Genomic DNA, 17,157 nt, shown 5'->3' on the forward strand with positions numbered 1-17,157 from the left:
TGGAAAATGATATTTAATAAGGGAATAAGTTTTTATATACATTGAAATTTTTAAGAAATTTAATTAAATAATTAAATAATAAATAAATGAAAATATAAAAAGAGTGTGGTGAAATAGAAGGGCAGGATAAGAAAGATTCATTGGGAAACTCAAAAAAAAGAAGATAGAAGGAATTATGAGAACGTCATGCGTCCACTTCTCCTTATCTGAGAGTTTTGTGGTTTTGCGTAACAGAGTTATGGCAGAGGATTATTATGGAAATAACTTCAAAACAAATATACAGACAGAAGAAGATTATTTTACGTGTTTATGGAAAAGAGAAAATGCTGCCAAATTTTCAAATGGGGCCATCTTCTATTATTAGCCACAATCCCACTTGTGGTACAGAATACAGTTACCTCTTCTTCTTCTGTTTGTGGCCTGCGAAACAAGCCGTAATCAAATCATAACCTTACCAAGTATTTCACATTGTGCTCGATGAACACATTTTTTTAGAATTTCAAAAAATATTACAATTTTTTTTTTCATAAAAAAAATCAAATGAGTTAAATAACATTAGATCAAAATATATTTGGATTTTTCACGAGTATATATGAATTCTTAACCTTGTAAATATCACGTATTACGCCAATTTTTATGAATAATTAATTGAATCATATATATATAATATTAAGATTTCATTAAAAAAAATTTAAATCAACCTACGGGTTGTGGCTCAGTTGGCAATGTAGGCTGAGCATGTGGAAAAAACTCTCGGATTCGAACCCACTAAACGCATTTGCAATGAGGGGGAAGGAGCCTTAACTGTAACTAAACCCTTAGCCAGATTATACGGTCCCTCATAATGATGTCTGGATATTAGGTAAAAATAGTTATTTAATTAGCTAATTAACTTAAAATGACAAAAAAAAGGTATTATTTGTCTAATTAGCTAATAGAGATAGAGCGTTGACTTATTAAAACGCTCAACTAGTTCAAAAGCAATTATCAAATAGGGGCAAAGAAGTTGAAACATTAAATTTAATGGGAGAATAGGCCTCGCCATCAGATTCTACAGCACAAAAATCTTCACCTATTGTTCTCTATAAATTAGACACTGTCCAAATAAAACAAAATAAATACCGAAAATGAAACAAATACTTCATATAAAACGGAGAGATTCCACAGAAGACGGAGATAAATAAATAAAATAAAATAAAAAGAAGATAGATCTATTCCAAACATATACAGATCTATAATTTATTTAACAAAAAAAAGTATAAAAAGTTGCAAAAAAAAAAAAAAAAGAGAAATACGAGAGAGGGGCTGTCAAGAGACAAGAATCAACCCTGTGTATTACATGCTTGATTTTTATGTTTTGAGAGAGAGAGAGAGAAAGAAAATCGAATCCCATTCTTCAATGTGTTACACGGTTGTTTTCATGTATAGGGTATTTGGATGTCTCTTCAAGATGTTCAAGCGCTTCCTTCTTTCATATGGATTTGAGAGAGTGTCTTATCTCTTACTACTGTTAGTGTTGCATGTTGTAAATTAATGATATATTTTATTTGCTACTTCTTTGTGGTGGGTGGAAGATGAGGAATGATCTGAGTTTTTAATGACAACTCTAACTTATTTCTTTCAGGAACATTGTTGGTTCAGAGAGTGAGAGAATATGATCAAGCTTGGATTAACAACTCTTATATATAAATTTGCTTATCTTCGCACCCACTTGATTTTAATATCAAGTCTAGAATCTAAAATGTTTTTACAATCCAAAACAATCGAATCAAACTCAAAATTATCTAGAGTTTGGAGAATAGAGAGTGTTGATAAGATTTTGAAATTCCGAAAAAACAATACCATTTAGAGGTAAATAATCTCGTACGTAGAAAAGACACGTTCGAAGTGCAATTTGTTTCCACAACTCCTGGATCCCCATTGCCTTCCTGAAAGCTCGATACAGCCCACTGAAAATTTCCTTCACTGTCCTCAATCACGAATCCATAGCCTATAAGATCAAGAGCAGCAAATAACTCCCCATCAACAAAGAGAAGCCGGTCCATGTTTGATGGTAAAATGCATGGGCTTGTTCCATGGTATTGGTCAAGAAATCCCATGCAAAATTATGAGATCCAAAAGATTCTTACAGGAGTTATCAAGCCTGAAGGAGTGGCTAAACTGAATGCACTAGATATGGCGAGTGATGAAAGGAAACTGGAGAATAAGAAAATTGCTGAAAGGTCTGCAAGGAAAAGATTGATTGAAAGAAAAGAAGAAGATGAGAAAGGAACAACAAAGAAGTTCAAGTGTGGAAACAAATTCAAACAATCCTCTTAAGGTATAATTAAATAAAATATATAGGATTTTCTAAATTCACGTAGGGTTATTATGGTTTTTACTAACCAGTTCTTTTTTCAATTAACAAGCAAAAACAATCCTTTGTGTAAGTTCAAATTCTTTCTAGAGTAGTATCCCTGAGAATCAAGAAAGTGATTAGCTCTGTATAAGTGAAAATCAAACAGGTTTCGTCAGTGGCGGACAGATTTTGGCGGACAAATGTAATTATTTATGATTCAAAGAGAAGAGAAGACAGGCTAAATGAATTCTGTTCAAAGTCTGACTTCGCTGCGGGCAGAGCCGAGCTTGAACATTGGAGGTCCGTTGTTTAAAGAGCTTTTTTAACTCAGCTTGTTTTGAACTTAGCCGGGCGGAGCGGGGCTGCTGCTCGTTTTGACAGTGCTCATAAAAATGATGGTCGAAGGTAGATTGACATTTGATTAATAAAATTCAAACAAATTTCTTATTGTTGAAAATTACAAAATTGAGCAAATTTTCACCTTTAATGCTTACAAAATATTAAAAATGGAAAAGGTGAGTAGAAATTAATGTTATTTTGGTATGCATCTATTTTCAATTTGAAGGAAATTAATTTAACGCACTTGTAATATTAATTTTCTAACTATTATTAAATTTAATATTTAGTGTATATCAATACTAATTATATTAATTATTTTGACAACTTTTTCTCATTTTTTAATTATCATTTTTTTACTACATAAAAATTATAAAATTATATCTAAAAATTACAAAGTTTACTAAAGCAAAATTCTTATAGCGTATTGATGCCAAGACATTTGCTTATTCATATCTACTGTTCTCCTATGTTTTAAAAATCACATGATACAAACTTAAATAAAATAATTTAAAAAAGATATTGGTAGTTTGTTAATTAAAAGGATAACTGAATTTTTTTTTTTTTTTTTATGTGGAACATGAAGCATTCTAATTTTAAAAAAAAAATTCCATATAAATAAACAAAAAGAAACTAAAATCACAGTCGAAAAAATACTTAGAACCAGAACAAAGAGCTTCAACAACAAGGAAAAACAAATTACAACGACGTAACATATTAAAGTCTCTCATCTTTTATCATTATTAATCAATGCCAGTGTCAATAAGGTTCAGCCTCTCTGTGCTACTCCTTATGATTATCATTTTCATCTCCATTTTCTGGCGGAGGAGGCAGATTCAAATCAAAACTGCACCGCCTGTTGCCACCTTGTGGAGGAGGAGGAGGAGGAGCAGAAGGCCCTGCAGCGTCTTGTGGTTCTCTGTTCAAATCAATGTCATGTCTCATTTTGGCTAATGTCTGATGGGCCAAGTTCAATAAAGTTGGAGCCAACAAGTGCCCCTGGAAAACTTGTTGACCAGCGTTGCCAATTCTTATGGGTGACCAACTGGCCTCTGCTCGTTTTGGTGGTGGAAATGCACCACGCCAATCTCGTTCTGGATGGGCACGTAAGTGCCCAAAAACTCCTTTCCACGAACCAAATCTTTTATCACATAAAGAACAAATGGGATCGGATTTTGGAGGATCTATTAGTTCACCTTTCTTTCTCTTTACTTGCCCTTCTCCGCCACTGATACTGGAGGATACACTAACGCCATAGCTTCTCTTCCTTGAAGAACCCTCTCCAGAGGCTCCATTCCCTCCACCACGAGAAGTACTCCCTCCATGGCCAACTGTAAGTATAGAAGGAGGAGGAGGAGGAGGGGGAGGAGGGGTAGAAGAAGAAGAAGAAGACGAAGAAGAAGAAGAAGGAACAGCAGGGTTTTTCTGTGGAAAATTGGCCATGGCGGGAAAGTAGAAAGGAGAGAAATATAGAGAAATCGATATCAAATGGTAGAGACACAGTTGCTTGCAGTTATATATGATGGTTCTTTTTGAATGACAGTTACTTTTAGTAGCCGGTTGGCTCAATTCACACCGTTTTGAAGAGGCGGGAATTTAACTGACTCTTTTGTTAAATCACCTCTAATGTTTTCGTGTCAAAACCGTAGGCTATTTGTCATTTACATTTGGGTTTTAAACGATATGTCGTTTGGTGGCAGCAAAGAAACTTCTCTTCATGAAGGCCTTTGAAATTATTATTCAATTTTTTTATTTGTCAGACTGTTATTCAATCTTTGCCACTGGAAGAAATGGTTGGGAACTACTCAAAAAAAGTAGAGAGATTGTTTTCGCTTGTAATTGAAAACAGAGTACTGATAAAAAGAATTGATGAATAAAAACCGTAATCCAAAAGGAACTTAATCCCCTTTTTACAATATATTTTCTTTAACATCTTCAATCTTGTATTGCATTAATCATTGGATTTTTTTTTTTTGGTCTATATTATTATTTTTATTATAAATAGATAAATTAAACTTATTTATAATACTAATACAACTTTTCAAGCCTATATTTTCTTAAAAAATTTTCAAGCCTATATTTATTTCTAAATATTCATTAATATTATAATATTAATACTAATTCTTAAATAAACCGTATTGATTAAATTAATTAATTAAAGTGAATAATTATATTAATTTGATTATTTTACACACAAAAAAACAAAATAATAAACTAGTTTCATAATTACACAAAAAAAATATTTTAAGATCTGATATTATTTTATAATAGTTATCAACCTTTTCAAATTTCTCAATTCATTCATTTTCACCCGATCAGAAATAATAGAGAATCCATAAATTACAAATAAGAAATAATGATAAGCGTGGAAATACCGATGAAAAAAGGAAAAAAAAAAAAAAAGACAAAGTAAGCTTCAACTTAATTTAAATATGATATAATGCAGTAATTTTTCTTTTTTTTTTTTTTATCTAGTCAAAGGAAGCTAACCTTGTTTGCATTCTAGAAACGGTAGCTTTCGCGCCCTTCCTGCCTGCTGAAATTGATTGAATGATCGTGATGTGACAGCCCACGAGTGTCGCCCACGGCAAAAGGGGCATGATGACTTGACGTCCAGCTCGGGAAATGATGTTTGATAAGATGGATCTGTTTAAACATAAATATGCTTTTTGAAGGAAGTGCGGCCAATTAGCCCTTGTTTCCGCAGGGCGAAGCTCAGGTGGTGATTGATTCAAGTACGCGGTGAGCGTAGTAGCCCCCTCGGGCATGCTCCTTGTACAACCAAGCGAAAAGCTAAGCCGGATAGGCTTTTTTATGTCGAAAGCCCGACGAAGGCCTATGATATAGTAAGAAAGAAAGTACGTTAAGGTTAAGAAGTCACGTTGATGATCAGTTCCATGACGTGACACGCTATCGACACCATTAGACGATCTATTTATGGGAAGATAGAAACTTCCATAACTTGAACTGCTCAAGTCTGATCCTCCTCTATTCATAGAGGAGATTTTTTCTTTCTAGTAGAGCTCATCACGACTAGGCTTTTTTCACATCTGAGATTCTCATTCCCACTAGGGTAGGTTTCCACAAAGCGGTATCAGGAGAACGCCTTTCTCGAAAGTCTTTGGTTTAGGGCATCCATTACAGTCTTTCGTTTGTCACCCTGGGTTCTACTATAACTAGTTATTTCGGTTTTCTACTAGCGGGTTTTATAACCTTTAGAGTTCCATCAACCGCTTAGTTTCCCGTAACGTTGTATCTCTCGAAAAAGATCAATAAATTAAAAAAAATAAGTAAAGGATTGAACCCACTTAAAATCTTTACTAAATTATGACCGGCCATCATATTAGCAAATAAACGTATTCCTAAGCTTAATGCAGGAATCGCTTTTGCTTTCTTCTCCTCTGGTAGTCAAATTTTTCCATCGAAGATATTATTTAGATCAAGTTAATATGTCACTTGCTATATCACTGAGCCATGAATTTAGAGTATCTCTATTAAATCTTTTACCATCTATGCAATCCAGCAAAAATTTATTAATTTGAATTATTTTGGTAACATTAAATAATAATCATCTGTCCATATAACTATACATTACATTAATATTGCATATAGACACAACAAGATCATCATATATTAGGATAAAAATTCTCCAAGAAATAAATAATTAAAAGTAATACATCAAATGTAAGAAATAAGAAAATGTTTTTTCTTCTAAAGAAAAAGAAAAGGAATCAATACAAAAATATTTTAATTTTTTATTTGCTAAGAAAATAATACAAGGCGAACCCATGACTCCCACCTCAAAGGGAAAACACCCTCCAGTCTCTACAATAATGCTAGATATGCAAAAGGATAGAACAACAAATCCATATGACTATAACAAACTGGAATTAATGGATTTTCAATTGTAAGTTCATAAAGATAAATATAAAAGTCTTGTTTCTTTTAAGAAAAAGAAGGTGCATCTTCATCTTCTTCTTCTTTTGGTGGGAGATTAAGATCGAGTCCGGTAGTATTAATTTCAGTATTTTCTTGATCTTCTTGTGGTTGAACATTGAGATCAAGTTCTGATTCCCTGCTTGAACCAACATTTAACTCTGCAATTCGTTCTTCTTCTTGTTGTTTCATTTTTGCTAGGGTTTCTTTAGCAACATCAAGAAGCGCTGGTATTACTTCATGTTCCATAACTTTCTGTGTTTCTGCAATTGATTGTTGCTCCGGCTTATCATTGTCGTCCTCACCATCGCCTTTACTGCCCCAGTCCGGATTATACACCGGTGGAGGAAATGCGCCACCCCAGTCTCTCTTAGTATGTGACCGCAAGTGCCCAAACAAGGAGTAAAAAGATGGGAACCTCCTACTACAAACTGCACAAACCGCTGGTACTCCGGCGTTAACTGTCTTTCTCCTTCTCCGGTTATCACCACGCTCCTCGTTATCGCCATCCATGCTTAATGATGCACCCGGATCGTTGTTTCTTCCTCTTCTCTTCCTTGAACCATGGGTAGAAGACGCTCCAGTTTCAAGAACAGGCCTTGGTGGTGATATTGCATTAGTCTCGATAGGAGTAACGTTATCATCTTCTTCTCTAGCATTTTCTGGGCTGTTATTATGGCTTTGTATTTGTTGCTCTTCTGATGGTTTTTCAGGCTCCAAGTCATTTGCATTATTATCCATATTGCAAAATAAGAAATGAAAGAACAAATGAAGCAATATTAGGGTTTTTTTTTTTATACGTTTGAAAACTCTTGCGATGGAAAAGGCTAAAACTCGATAGCTTACGCTCCACACACTACTGAGAAGACTAATACACATATATTATATATATTTTTGAAATTAAAAATTTTTACTACATATATGTTGATTTTATTTTAAAATAAATTTTAAAAAATAAAAATTTAAAAATTTTGAAATGCTTAATTATCTATGTATTTATTTAAAAATAACTTTAATAAATTATATCCAATAAATTAATATAATGTGATTTTAATTAGACATAATTAGGATTATTCTAAAATATTTTAAATTTAATTAAGGGTATAATCGAAAATCCACTTATTTTCCACGGTTATATATAGTATATATTATATATAGAAATATATTTGGGATTTAGCTGTCATTTTGGCAGCTTGTTAATATCTTACAAGAAACAAATCAACTTTCGGTTTACAGTATGCATTTGTGGTGTCGTTTCGTGCTTGTTTATTGTGTGTACGTAGACCCAGTGAAATATTACTATATGGAACGTACACGTGGATTGATTATCAATTTGATGGAGGAGATAAGTTGGTGATTTTTCAAAAATGGCAGGAAAAGATTATCTATTGAAAAATTAATTGCTGATTATGCTTTTATGGAAAAGAAAATTATATATGTATATATAGATATTGTCAGAGTCAGACTTCCATATGGAAAATTAGGTATTTCATAACAGCTCTAAGTTAGAATCATAAATTTCACTGGTAATACTTAGACCTGCAAATTTTAAAATTAAGTAGAGTATAATCAAATTCAATAATAAATTTAACTTATAGTTATAAATAAATTGACTATTTTACGAAAGTCACCGTTATACCGTTAAACCGTTAGCTTCTCACATTAAAACGAAAACAATCGTTAGACTGTTAACTTATCGTATTAGAAAGTGACGGTTAGTCTCTCACATTAATTAACACGTTGAATATTAGAAGATTATTTTTTTTTATTTGGACTCTATTTATTTCTGTAGATTAACTTATTTTTAAAAGTTATTTTTCAAAATTCAACAATTCATTTTATGCTGTTTAGTTACAATAATAAAATTTTTAATTCATGGGATTATAAAAATATTTAGAATTATTTCCTCAAGGAATTATATATAAAATTATAAAAGTTACATAATTAGAAATATTTTTTAATTTAAATTTAAAATGCACTCCTTTACTTATTTAAAAAAAAATCCCAAAATTAACTTAAAAGTGAAGAACTCATATTTTGAGATAGAAAGAATCAATCTATTTATCTATTTTAATTTAGTAATAATTTATTTTATTATACATAATCTGTAGCAAATGAAATTTTGTTGCATTTAAATTAAATGATTCGACATGTATAGTTGAAATGTATATTGAATTTACATATTTTTGAAATATAATCCCTAAGAAATAATTTCTATTATCATGAATAATAATATAAAAATAACAATCAACTGAACTATTATTTTTAAAAAAATGAAAATAAAAAATTAATTAAACCTAGAGAGTAGGTAGTAGGTCAAGGTTGAGATGGAAGTAAATGAGTTTTCTATTTTATGGACTTGCCATGTTATTTTAATTATTTTACATATTTTATTGGACTTTCTATATTTTGTCGACTGACCATGTGCACTTGCTATTAAATTATATATATATATATGTTTTTTTTTTTAAACTTATAGTTAATATGATGATTGTATTACCGTTTTTGATAACTTGTGGCTGATAGCTAATTAATTTTTTCATCTTTTAATAAAATTTCGGTTATAATTATAAATCAACACCTCCTAATTAATTCGATTTTTTTAAAAATAATGTTCATTTTGCCCCTAATCTTCAGGGGAATATATAATCATGTTTATTAATTTTTTTATATAATCTACCTTCCGAATTTACACTAAATGATTAAAATACGCAACTTTTACAAAAAATAAAATAAAGTAATAATTTTTAATATTTTTAACTAATTTTTGTTAGTTAAAAAAATATTTTGTTCTCATAATAATTAAAGCGTTTTGATCATTTCATGCAAGTTCAAATTGATTTTAGGATAAATACTTTCTCTATCAACATGTATAAATCATTTTAAAAAAGCTTTTTTGTCTGTAAATATAAATTATTTTGAAAGTATTAAAAAATAATTAATGATATTTTTTTCAATTCCACACTTATTTATATTAAATGCAATAATTATTTCTATAATTTTTCTAAATTAATTTAGTCTAATTAATGAATACTTTGTTATAATTTAATAGAATTGATTGATTCTTAAATCACCGTACAACTTTAAACGTCTCATAAAAAGTAACAGTTTTTCAAGCTCGGAAAATAAAATGAGCATTGTTCCTTTTTCCTATAAAAAAAAAAACTGATACAACCTAATTATATTATAAGAGTATTTATCTCATTTTTCAAATTCTGTCAAAAGAAATCTCAAACGCCTTCAGTTTTAATTTCAAGAAAGACAAACATTTATCCTCACTGTTTTGTTTTGGGTTTGGAGTATGGAAATGGAAGGAAGCTGCATCTTTCTTTAGATTTTATTCAGTTTTTTAATCAAACGACTTGTCTCTTGAATAATCAGGAGCTTAGAAATAAGACAAGCTACCAACTAAATTTAATTTTTCACACTTAAAAAATAATTTCTTTTATCATACGAAGCGATTCAAATAAGAAATTTCAATTTGTTTTTAAAAAATAATTTACCATTGAACTTTGTTTATTTGTAATATTAAAATTTTTAACTCAAAACCACAAAAATATTAATAATAATAAAACTGTCATATTTTAAAAATTTTTATTGTTAAAGATGAGAAAAATATGAAAAAAACAGTAACTAATGGTGAAATAGCTACTAATGATTAATAAATTAAAAATTATGTATTTATAAAATTATAATAAATTTATCAATTCCTCTTGAAAATGGAAAATCATTTTCCTAAAAAAACAAACTTAATTTTCCTTTGATAAAAACAAAAAACTTTTCATTGACTTATTTTCGTTATCTCCCCATTATCTCCCCAAACAACGGAAAATTGTGGAAAACATATTCCTGCATGTTATTTGACAGAAATAAACAAAACTTCAGACACATTTGAATTTAGCAGTCAATTTTTGCAAAATTAGAAAGGTGTGAGGATAGTCGTGGGCAAACCATAATAATAATAATAATCATTATTATGGGCAGCAGGGTCTCATGGAGCATTTTTCCATTCATAATCAAAACTCTTAAAAGAGAGAAACCTAAGCCTCCATTCCAATTAGAGAGGCTCTAGCAAAAACTAATTGTAAGGCGACATCCACAACCCGCAGCCCGCAATGCAATGTCATTGTCAGAAACAAGGCTTACTAACAGCCCCACATACCCAAAAAAAATCCAGTGTTACCAGTAAATTAAAAGGGAACATAATATATTGAGATGAATTAATTATTTTTAAGACATTCCCATTCAGTTTTTTCCATTTACCACAATCAAGAGATAAATAAATAACAGAAACAAAATAACTTAATATTGGCACAACCAAATATTTTCAACTGCAACTGCAAGTAGAGAGTAGAGACATTTGAAGGAGGTTAAGTTGAAGGTACTAAAAAAGAAAAACCGAGTGTTACAAATTTCAAAATGTTTCAATAAATTTTGCAGACAATTCATATAACAAATCTTAATATAAAGTATGTACAAGACACTTTGGCCCAACAAACCCTTGATAGAGAGAGAGGGGGGAGGGAGGAAGGGGGGAGGGAGGAGAGGAATAAGATCATCCAATGATCATAGACACACCGAGAATGTTCACAGCCCTAACTAGCATAATTGGACTTATTTATACCCAAAAAGAGGGCTTGAATACAACTCAGGTCTAAATGGACACTAACAAGATGAAATAGAATATATAAATAAATTACTGACCAGAATTCCCCAAAAGTCGTTCAACAGCAGCATGCACGTTCCCTGCCGTGGCAATTAGTGCCCGTATATTCTCTTGTGTGTCAAAGAAACCCATTTCTTGTAGCTGTGACAACTGTGTCGCATATAGTTCTTCTGGGGGCACTGAGAAAATGGCAAAGCTTAAATGCAAAACAGACAGAAAATATAAAAAGCAAGAAAAAGAAAAACCAGGGTAAGAATAGAACCATTGGATCTGTTCGGAACAGCAAGGCTACCAGCTCCAAGGCCGCCAAACATGTTCATCAACATCTCCAAACCCATAGTGTTAGGTGCGCCTGCAATTATAAGACCATAAAAATCCACCCACGAATAATCCTTCTTTTGTTTGTGTTTGAACATGTGAGCATAGAAATAAATAAAAAGAGAGGTGCTATGCCAATAAGAAATCTCTTCGGAATTGTAGTAGGGCAAAAATAAGGGAAAAGATCAGTAAAAAACTGTCGTGGTTATTGACACATGAGAAAAGGTAAAGGGTCAAATGCAGACCCTAAAAAACTATGCAGTGCCAATAGACTTGCAGATAGAATGTACACCTAGGACTTTCCTAGAGGAAAATAGATTTGAAACCAGATAAATTTACTATAAGAAATCTAATCTAACAGACTTCCAAAGCTTACTGAAAAGACACTAACTTCAATGCCAGAGACTTTTAAGTTTCATTGATTAATGGGTGCCCACCCTGCACATAGATTCCCACATTCTGCTTCTGGGAGTATTAGACATACACAGCCTTACTTGCATCGGAGGCCTTTTAGGGTTCAAATGTGTAACCTCCAGCGTTAATAGACAACCTTGGCATTGCACCAAGAATCTAATTTCTACTTACTAGGGTTTCATTGAGCATAAAACAATTTTCATGCTATTAATCTTACTATAGCAACAAGAACCAAAACTTAAATAATTGCTTTTAGAAACTACTACATTAGCTCTTATCAGATCTCTTCCTTCCAAACTGAAAATTGAAGAGTTGAAATAGAAGGCTTCAATCATTAACACACTGGGGACATAAACATTCAAATGAAGCACAGTAGAACCATATGAGGCCTAGCATTGGAACAAAGCAATCTCAACCCACTTTAGATGGTACAAATGATGAAACAGTGAAAATATCAAACAAAATAGTGCAACCACAATTTCAGCAGAAAAAAATTGAAGTTTTAGAGACTGTCTTTAATACCTGTTCCTGGACCCGTCTGACCTGGTTCCCTGCAAAAGGACACCAATTTAGTAAACTGAAAAACAAACTGAACAGCTAACCCACATAAGATGTCACATGTAGATGAGAGACCTAAGAAACAAAACAGGTGAAAACCATCCAATGCCTTGACCATTCCTACAAAAGGTCAATGGAAATTTCCAGGAAAAACTAAGAGAAAAAACTATGGAACAACTTACTGGCTTGACTGCTGCCGACCAAGCTGAGACAACAGAGCTTGCTGGAAGGTCAAAAGTTGCTGCATGAAAGAAACCATATGGCTTATATCTTCAATTTACTAAAAAAGAAAAACATTATAGCACCATTTGGGAGTTCTAATAACCTTGGTGACTGATTAAATAATGCAAACATCATGAATAGCTTAAACAAAAACAATTCAATATCTAATACCAACTTCACAGCCATCTTCACTTCACACATGTTGTGATCACTAGGGAGAGGTATGTGCATGCATGAATGAGTAGAGAGTCAAAGCCAAAAATCGACAGATGTACCTGCATTGTCTCAGGAGAAGTTAATTGACGAACAAATTCTGGGTTTTGCATTATCTCTCTTAATTGAGAATTGGAATCAAGCATGCTACGAACTTGAGGATTAGAACCAAGAACCTGAAATAAAATTGATGTTAGTTGGCAAGATGTTATATTTAGAAGAATTATACCAAGCAACATGGACATTTTGTTACCTGGTTCATGTACTGAGGATTGGAAAGGAGGCTTTGCATCATTTGTGAAACAGCTGGATTTTGCAATAACTGAGTCATTAGATTAGCGTCTGGCATAGCACCAAACATGTTGTCAAACTCTGGAAGACCAAGTCCACCTAACCCAGCAGGTGCCTGTGCCCTAGCATCCCCAGCAGTATTTGACCTTGTGGTGTTAGCCTGGGGGGCAGCACCAGCTATAAAAGTTGCATTTAATCAGAAGTTAGCAAAAGCAGTCGATAGATTATCTATTATTTTGCATTTTTAAGCACTGATAATCAGAGAGAGAGAGAGAGAGAGAGAGAGAGAGAGAGAAACATATAAAACACTAACTTAATCAAAGTTAAATGTCACATGCTTCATAAGACATTTTTAAGGTGCATAAAATAAAAGGCAAGTAAATAAATAAAACTGTATTAAATATCTAGGAACTCTGAGAAAAGGTTATAAACAGACCAGTGATGAAATACAAAATCACTAAAAAGCCAACCTAACTCAAGCACTACCATCACCCATTGACATACAATATTTTTGAAATCTAAATAACATATTTTTAACTTAACTCAGAATGTCATTGAAATGATTATAGAAAGTAGACTCATTGCAAACCTAACACCTTTCAGGAGTGGAAGGAGGAAGGAGGAGTTAGCAGAAAGATTAAGAACAAAGAACATAAGAAGATACACAGTAATTTACTTTTCAACTGCTTCAAAATGATTAATATGAAGGGTGAGAAAGAGAGAGCTTACACCCAGCAGAAGTCCATGGGTTGGGCAGCGGATTGGTATTTGGAGCTGGGGAACCTGTGGTGGACTCAGAGTTAGCACTTGATGGATTAGTTGACCCATCACTAGCTTGGTTCCCTGCCTGGTTCCCCAGAAGAGCTGCAAATGGATTTGCATTATCACCTCCAGTATTTCCAGCCATAGCTGTTGCATTCATAAATGGCTCCTGAACAGTTTCATACATGCGCCTAAGCATGTTGAATCCCTCAGGTGAAGATTCAATGTTGCTCATTGCTCTGTCAGTGTTGCGCATCATCTCACGCATGAGCTCAGGGTTTCTTGCTGCTTCAAGTGTTTGACGGAGAGTGCTAGGATCATTAAGTATATGAGCAAGCTCAGGATTTCGATCAATGATTTCACGCATTTGAGGATTGTTCATGATCAAGTTCCGCATGATCTCAGGGTTATTCATTAGATTTTGAACAACAGGCATATTCATTAATTCTCTCATAATGTTGGGATTCCGAGTCAATTGTTGCTGCACCTGTTCAAACTCTGGAAGTCCAGCTCCAAACAAACCACCAGGTCCACCACTGCCACCCAAGCCATTTAAACCAAGACCTGGAAATAGTGAAGCACCAAAACCAGACCCTCCAAGTGCTCCACCTTCATTAGAACCAACATGCCGTGTATTAGTTGAAGGAGCATTTGAACCTCCAGTATTGCTAGCAGGAGGTGTATTTGCTGCTGCTGCTGCAGCTGGTGCAAAACCACGAACCAAGTGGACGGTGTGATCTGCCTCCAAGCCTATCAATGATAATGGGAAAAAGTCACATCAAAATCATTCATGCATAGAAAACAGAGAAATCTGATTATTGCCCATGATGTCCTTCATTATAGAAGCTTTCGTACATAACAAATTAAAAGCTAATGTCATGAGAACATGAACAAAACTTTCCTGGGAAAATCATGAATTAGACTAGCACAATTGAATATCTGATTACAGAAAAGAAAACAATGAGATGAGCTCTAAAAGTCGCTGAACTTTGAAATAGACCACTGAAAACAAAACAAAAAAGCCACCCAAAGCTTCCATTTGTTGAGTACAGTGGAAGTGTTGAATAAGGGGTAACAGACAAAGTTAGAATCCTGTTTCATATCTAAATTTAGAAACGAAGGTTACCTATTTAATTATTCTGATCTACAACCCTGAAATTCAAAGCTCAACTAAGATAGAGGGCAGGAAATCAAAACATCCTTAGCCTTCCTTCTACATTCACTTGCCACAGAACACAATTCCCAAATTGCAACATAAATTCTATCCAACAGCATGGAGACACAGCCACTATACAAAAAGGCAAGGCAAGATCCTCAGCAAGAAATCTCCCACAACTATGATAGAATTATACAAAGGGAATTTACTGGGTTACATAACAAAACAAATACAACTGACAGCAGTACTAAATAAAAGCAGTACCAAATCCATTGATGGTTTGAATAATATCATTCGCACTAAATATATGTACCTCAATTAATTGTAAAGGAACTTGTCATCTAAAATTATTGCTACTCATTTATTGGTCACCATAGTTTGGAGTTGGGAGCGCATGCTAACACAAAAAATTTCAAATTTATGAACAGGTTTTAGCCTGAAAAGTTCATACTGATATATATATATGGAATGACTATAGGATTACAGGGATTCAAATATTTAGTATTTAACTCAGCAGTAACATGACTGAGATTTACTTTCCCTCCAATAAAAAGGGTCAGTATAATGAACTCCAACTGGCTTCAAGTTCGCATTAATCATATACTCCAAGTAGCAACAAATTAGAGTGGTAGCAGCAATGGAGTAAAAAAAACACCGCCAAAGTACTGGAGTGTAACATGGCAGTGGGGTAAGGTTGCTAGACGAGTGCACATCAGCATGAAGCAAGGTTGTATTGATGCGGTTTTATAAAACTATCAATGCAAATGTTTCTAATCAGCTGATATTTTATAACAATCCATTGCCTTAGCAAATTATTTAGTAATAATCAACATCTTTTTCCTTTTTATTCTATATGTTGTTTTACCACTATATTTATACATTGAGGAATCAAAGTTTGTCGACTTCAATGCTGCTCTCTTTGTTTCTACTAAAAAACCTCATGTTGGTTAAGGAGATTGAAGGAAGCAAATTTCCAATATTATAGGGCTCCTCCTTTGATGGGTATTTCATTTCTACACCCATACCATAGCTGTTTCATTTCTACACCTATACCACTATATTTATACATGAAGGAATCAAAGTTTGTCGACTTCAATGCTGCTCTCCTTGTTTCTAATAAATAACCTCATGTTGGTTAAGGCTGCTCTCCTTGTTTCTAATAAATAACCTCATGTTGGTTAAGGAGATTGAAGGAAGCAAATTTCCAGTATATCGGGCTCCTCCTTTAATGGGTATTTCATTTCTAACCCATACCATAGATGTTGTTTTAGTTTGACCACCCAGCAGATAAATTATGCACTTATTTCTCAAAATTATGATGACAAAATGAGAATATAATTAAGTACCCAGTAATAATTATAGCATATGATCACGTTGAAAGCATTAATGCTTTTCAATAACATCAAATATTGCAGATCACCAAAATTATTTAGACAAAAATATAATCATTTCATTCCAACAAATAATACTCAATAAATGAAATACCAAAATTGCGAAAAAAAAAATATACAGATTTCGATATACCGTAGCTTTGTAGGGTTTGATCGTCCTTTAAGATCCGGCCCTTGTAAATCAGTCGTTGTTGATCGGCCGGCACATCGCACTTCTCCGAAAGTGCTGCCTTAAACGCCTCAACCGTCGAGGATAAGCTTATCCCTACCGAAAACTTCGATCCATTAGAGCATCGTATATTGACGGTGACTTCCTCAGCGCCGCTGCCGGTCGAATCGCTGCTGACCTCATCAGTAGCTCCATTGCCTCCTCCCATCTAATCTTCAACAGACTCTTTAGTTAATCGTAAAAAAAAAAAAAAAAAAAAAACCACAGCGAAACCCTAACCCTAGATTGAGGCAACAGCTGAGAAGAAATCCAATACGGAGAGAAAACAAACAACAACGGGAGAAGAGAGAGATCGTTAGTCGCGGAGGTGAAAAAAATAAAAGAGAA

General features: G+C 33.1%; 2 protein-coding genes across 2 annotated transcripts; both read right to left on the bottom strand.

Moving 5' to 3' along the window:
* Positions 1 to 3,457: 3,457 nt before the first annotated feature.
* On the bottom strand, positions 3,458 to 7,376 carry LOC119371395 (zinc finger (C2H2 type) family protein). The gene is made up of 2 exons (XM_037641425.2): positions 6,626 to 7,376; positions 3,458 to 4,099 (listed from the first exon to the last, which is right to left on the bottom strand). The coding sequence occupies exons 1-2, from the start codon at positions 7,349 to 7,351 to the stop codon at positions 3,458 to 3,460; spliced, it is 1,368 nt and encodes a 455-aa protein (XP_037497353.2). The 5' UTR covers positions 7,352 to 7,376.
* Positions 7,377 to 11,013: 3,637 nt separating this feature from the next.
* On the bottom strand, positions 11,014 to 17,157 carry LOC105628615 (ubiquitin domain-containing protein DSK2b). The gene is made up of 9 exons (XM_037641389.2): positions 17,050 to 17,157; positions 16,735 to 16,978; positions 14,022 to 14,804; positions 13,255 to 13,469; positions 13,064 to 13,177; positions 12,749 to 12,807; positions 12,531 to 12,559; positions 11,539 to 11,628; positions 11,014 to 11,455 (listed from the first exon to the last, which is right to left on the bottom strand). The coding sequence occupies exons 2-9, from the start codon at positions 16,976 to 16,978 to the stop codon at positions 11,307 to 11,309; spliced, it is 1,683 nt and encodes a 560-aa protein (XP_037497317.1). The 5' UTR covers positions 17,050 to 17,157; the 3' UTR covers positions 11,014 to 11,306.

Source organism: Jatropha curcas, chromosome 4, assembly GCF_041381405.1.
Source record: "Jatropha curcas cultivar XTBG-Jc1 chromosome 4, XTBG_Jcur_1.0, whole genome shotgun sequence".
Lineage (NCBI taxonomy): Eukaryota > Viridiplantae > Streptophyta > Magnoliopsida > Malpighiales > Euphorbiaceae > Jatropha > Jatropha curcas.

Excerpts from the sequence above, each read along its gene's own strand:
- LOC119371395 (XM_037641425.2), bottom strand. The coding sequence starts at position 7,351 with ATGGATAATAATGCAAATGACTTGGAGCCTGAAAAACCATCAGAAGAG. Across the intron at positions 4,100-6,625 it reads ATGAAGATGCACCTTCTTTT|AAAAACCCTGCTGTTCCTTC; the intron begins TCTTAAAAGAAA and ends AATTTTCCACAG.
- LOC105628615 (XM_037641389.2), bottom strand. The coding sequence starts at position 16,978 with ATGGGAGGAGGCAATGGAGCTACTGATGAGGTCAGCAGCGATTCGACC. Across the intron at positions 13,470-14,021 it reads CCCATGGACTTCTGCTGGGT|CTGGTGCTGCCCCCCAGGCT; the intron begins GTAAGCTCTCTC and ends CAACTTTTATAG. Across the intron at positions 13,178-13,254 it reads ATCCTCAGTACATGAACCAG|GTTCTTGGTTCTAATCCTCA; the intron begins GTAACAAAATGT and ends ATTTTATTTCAG.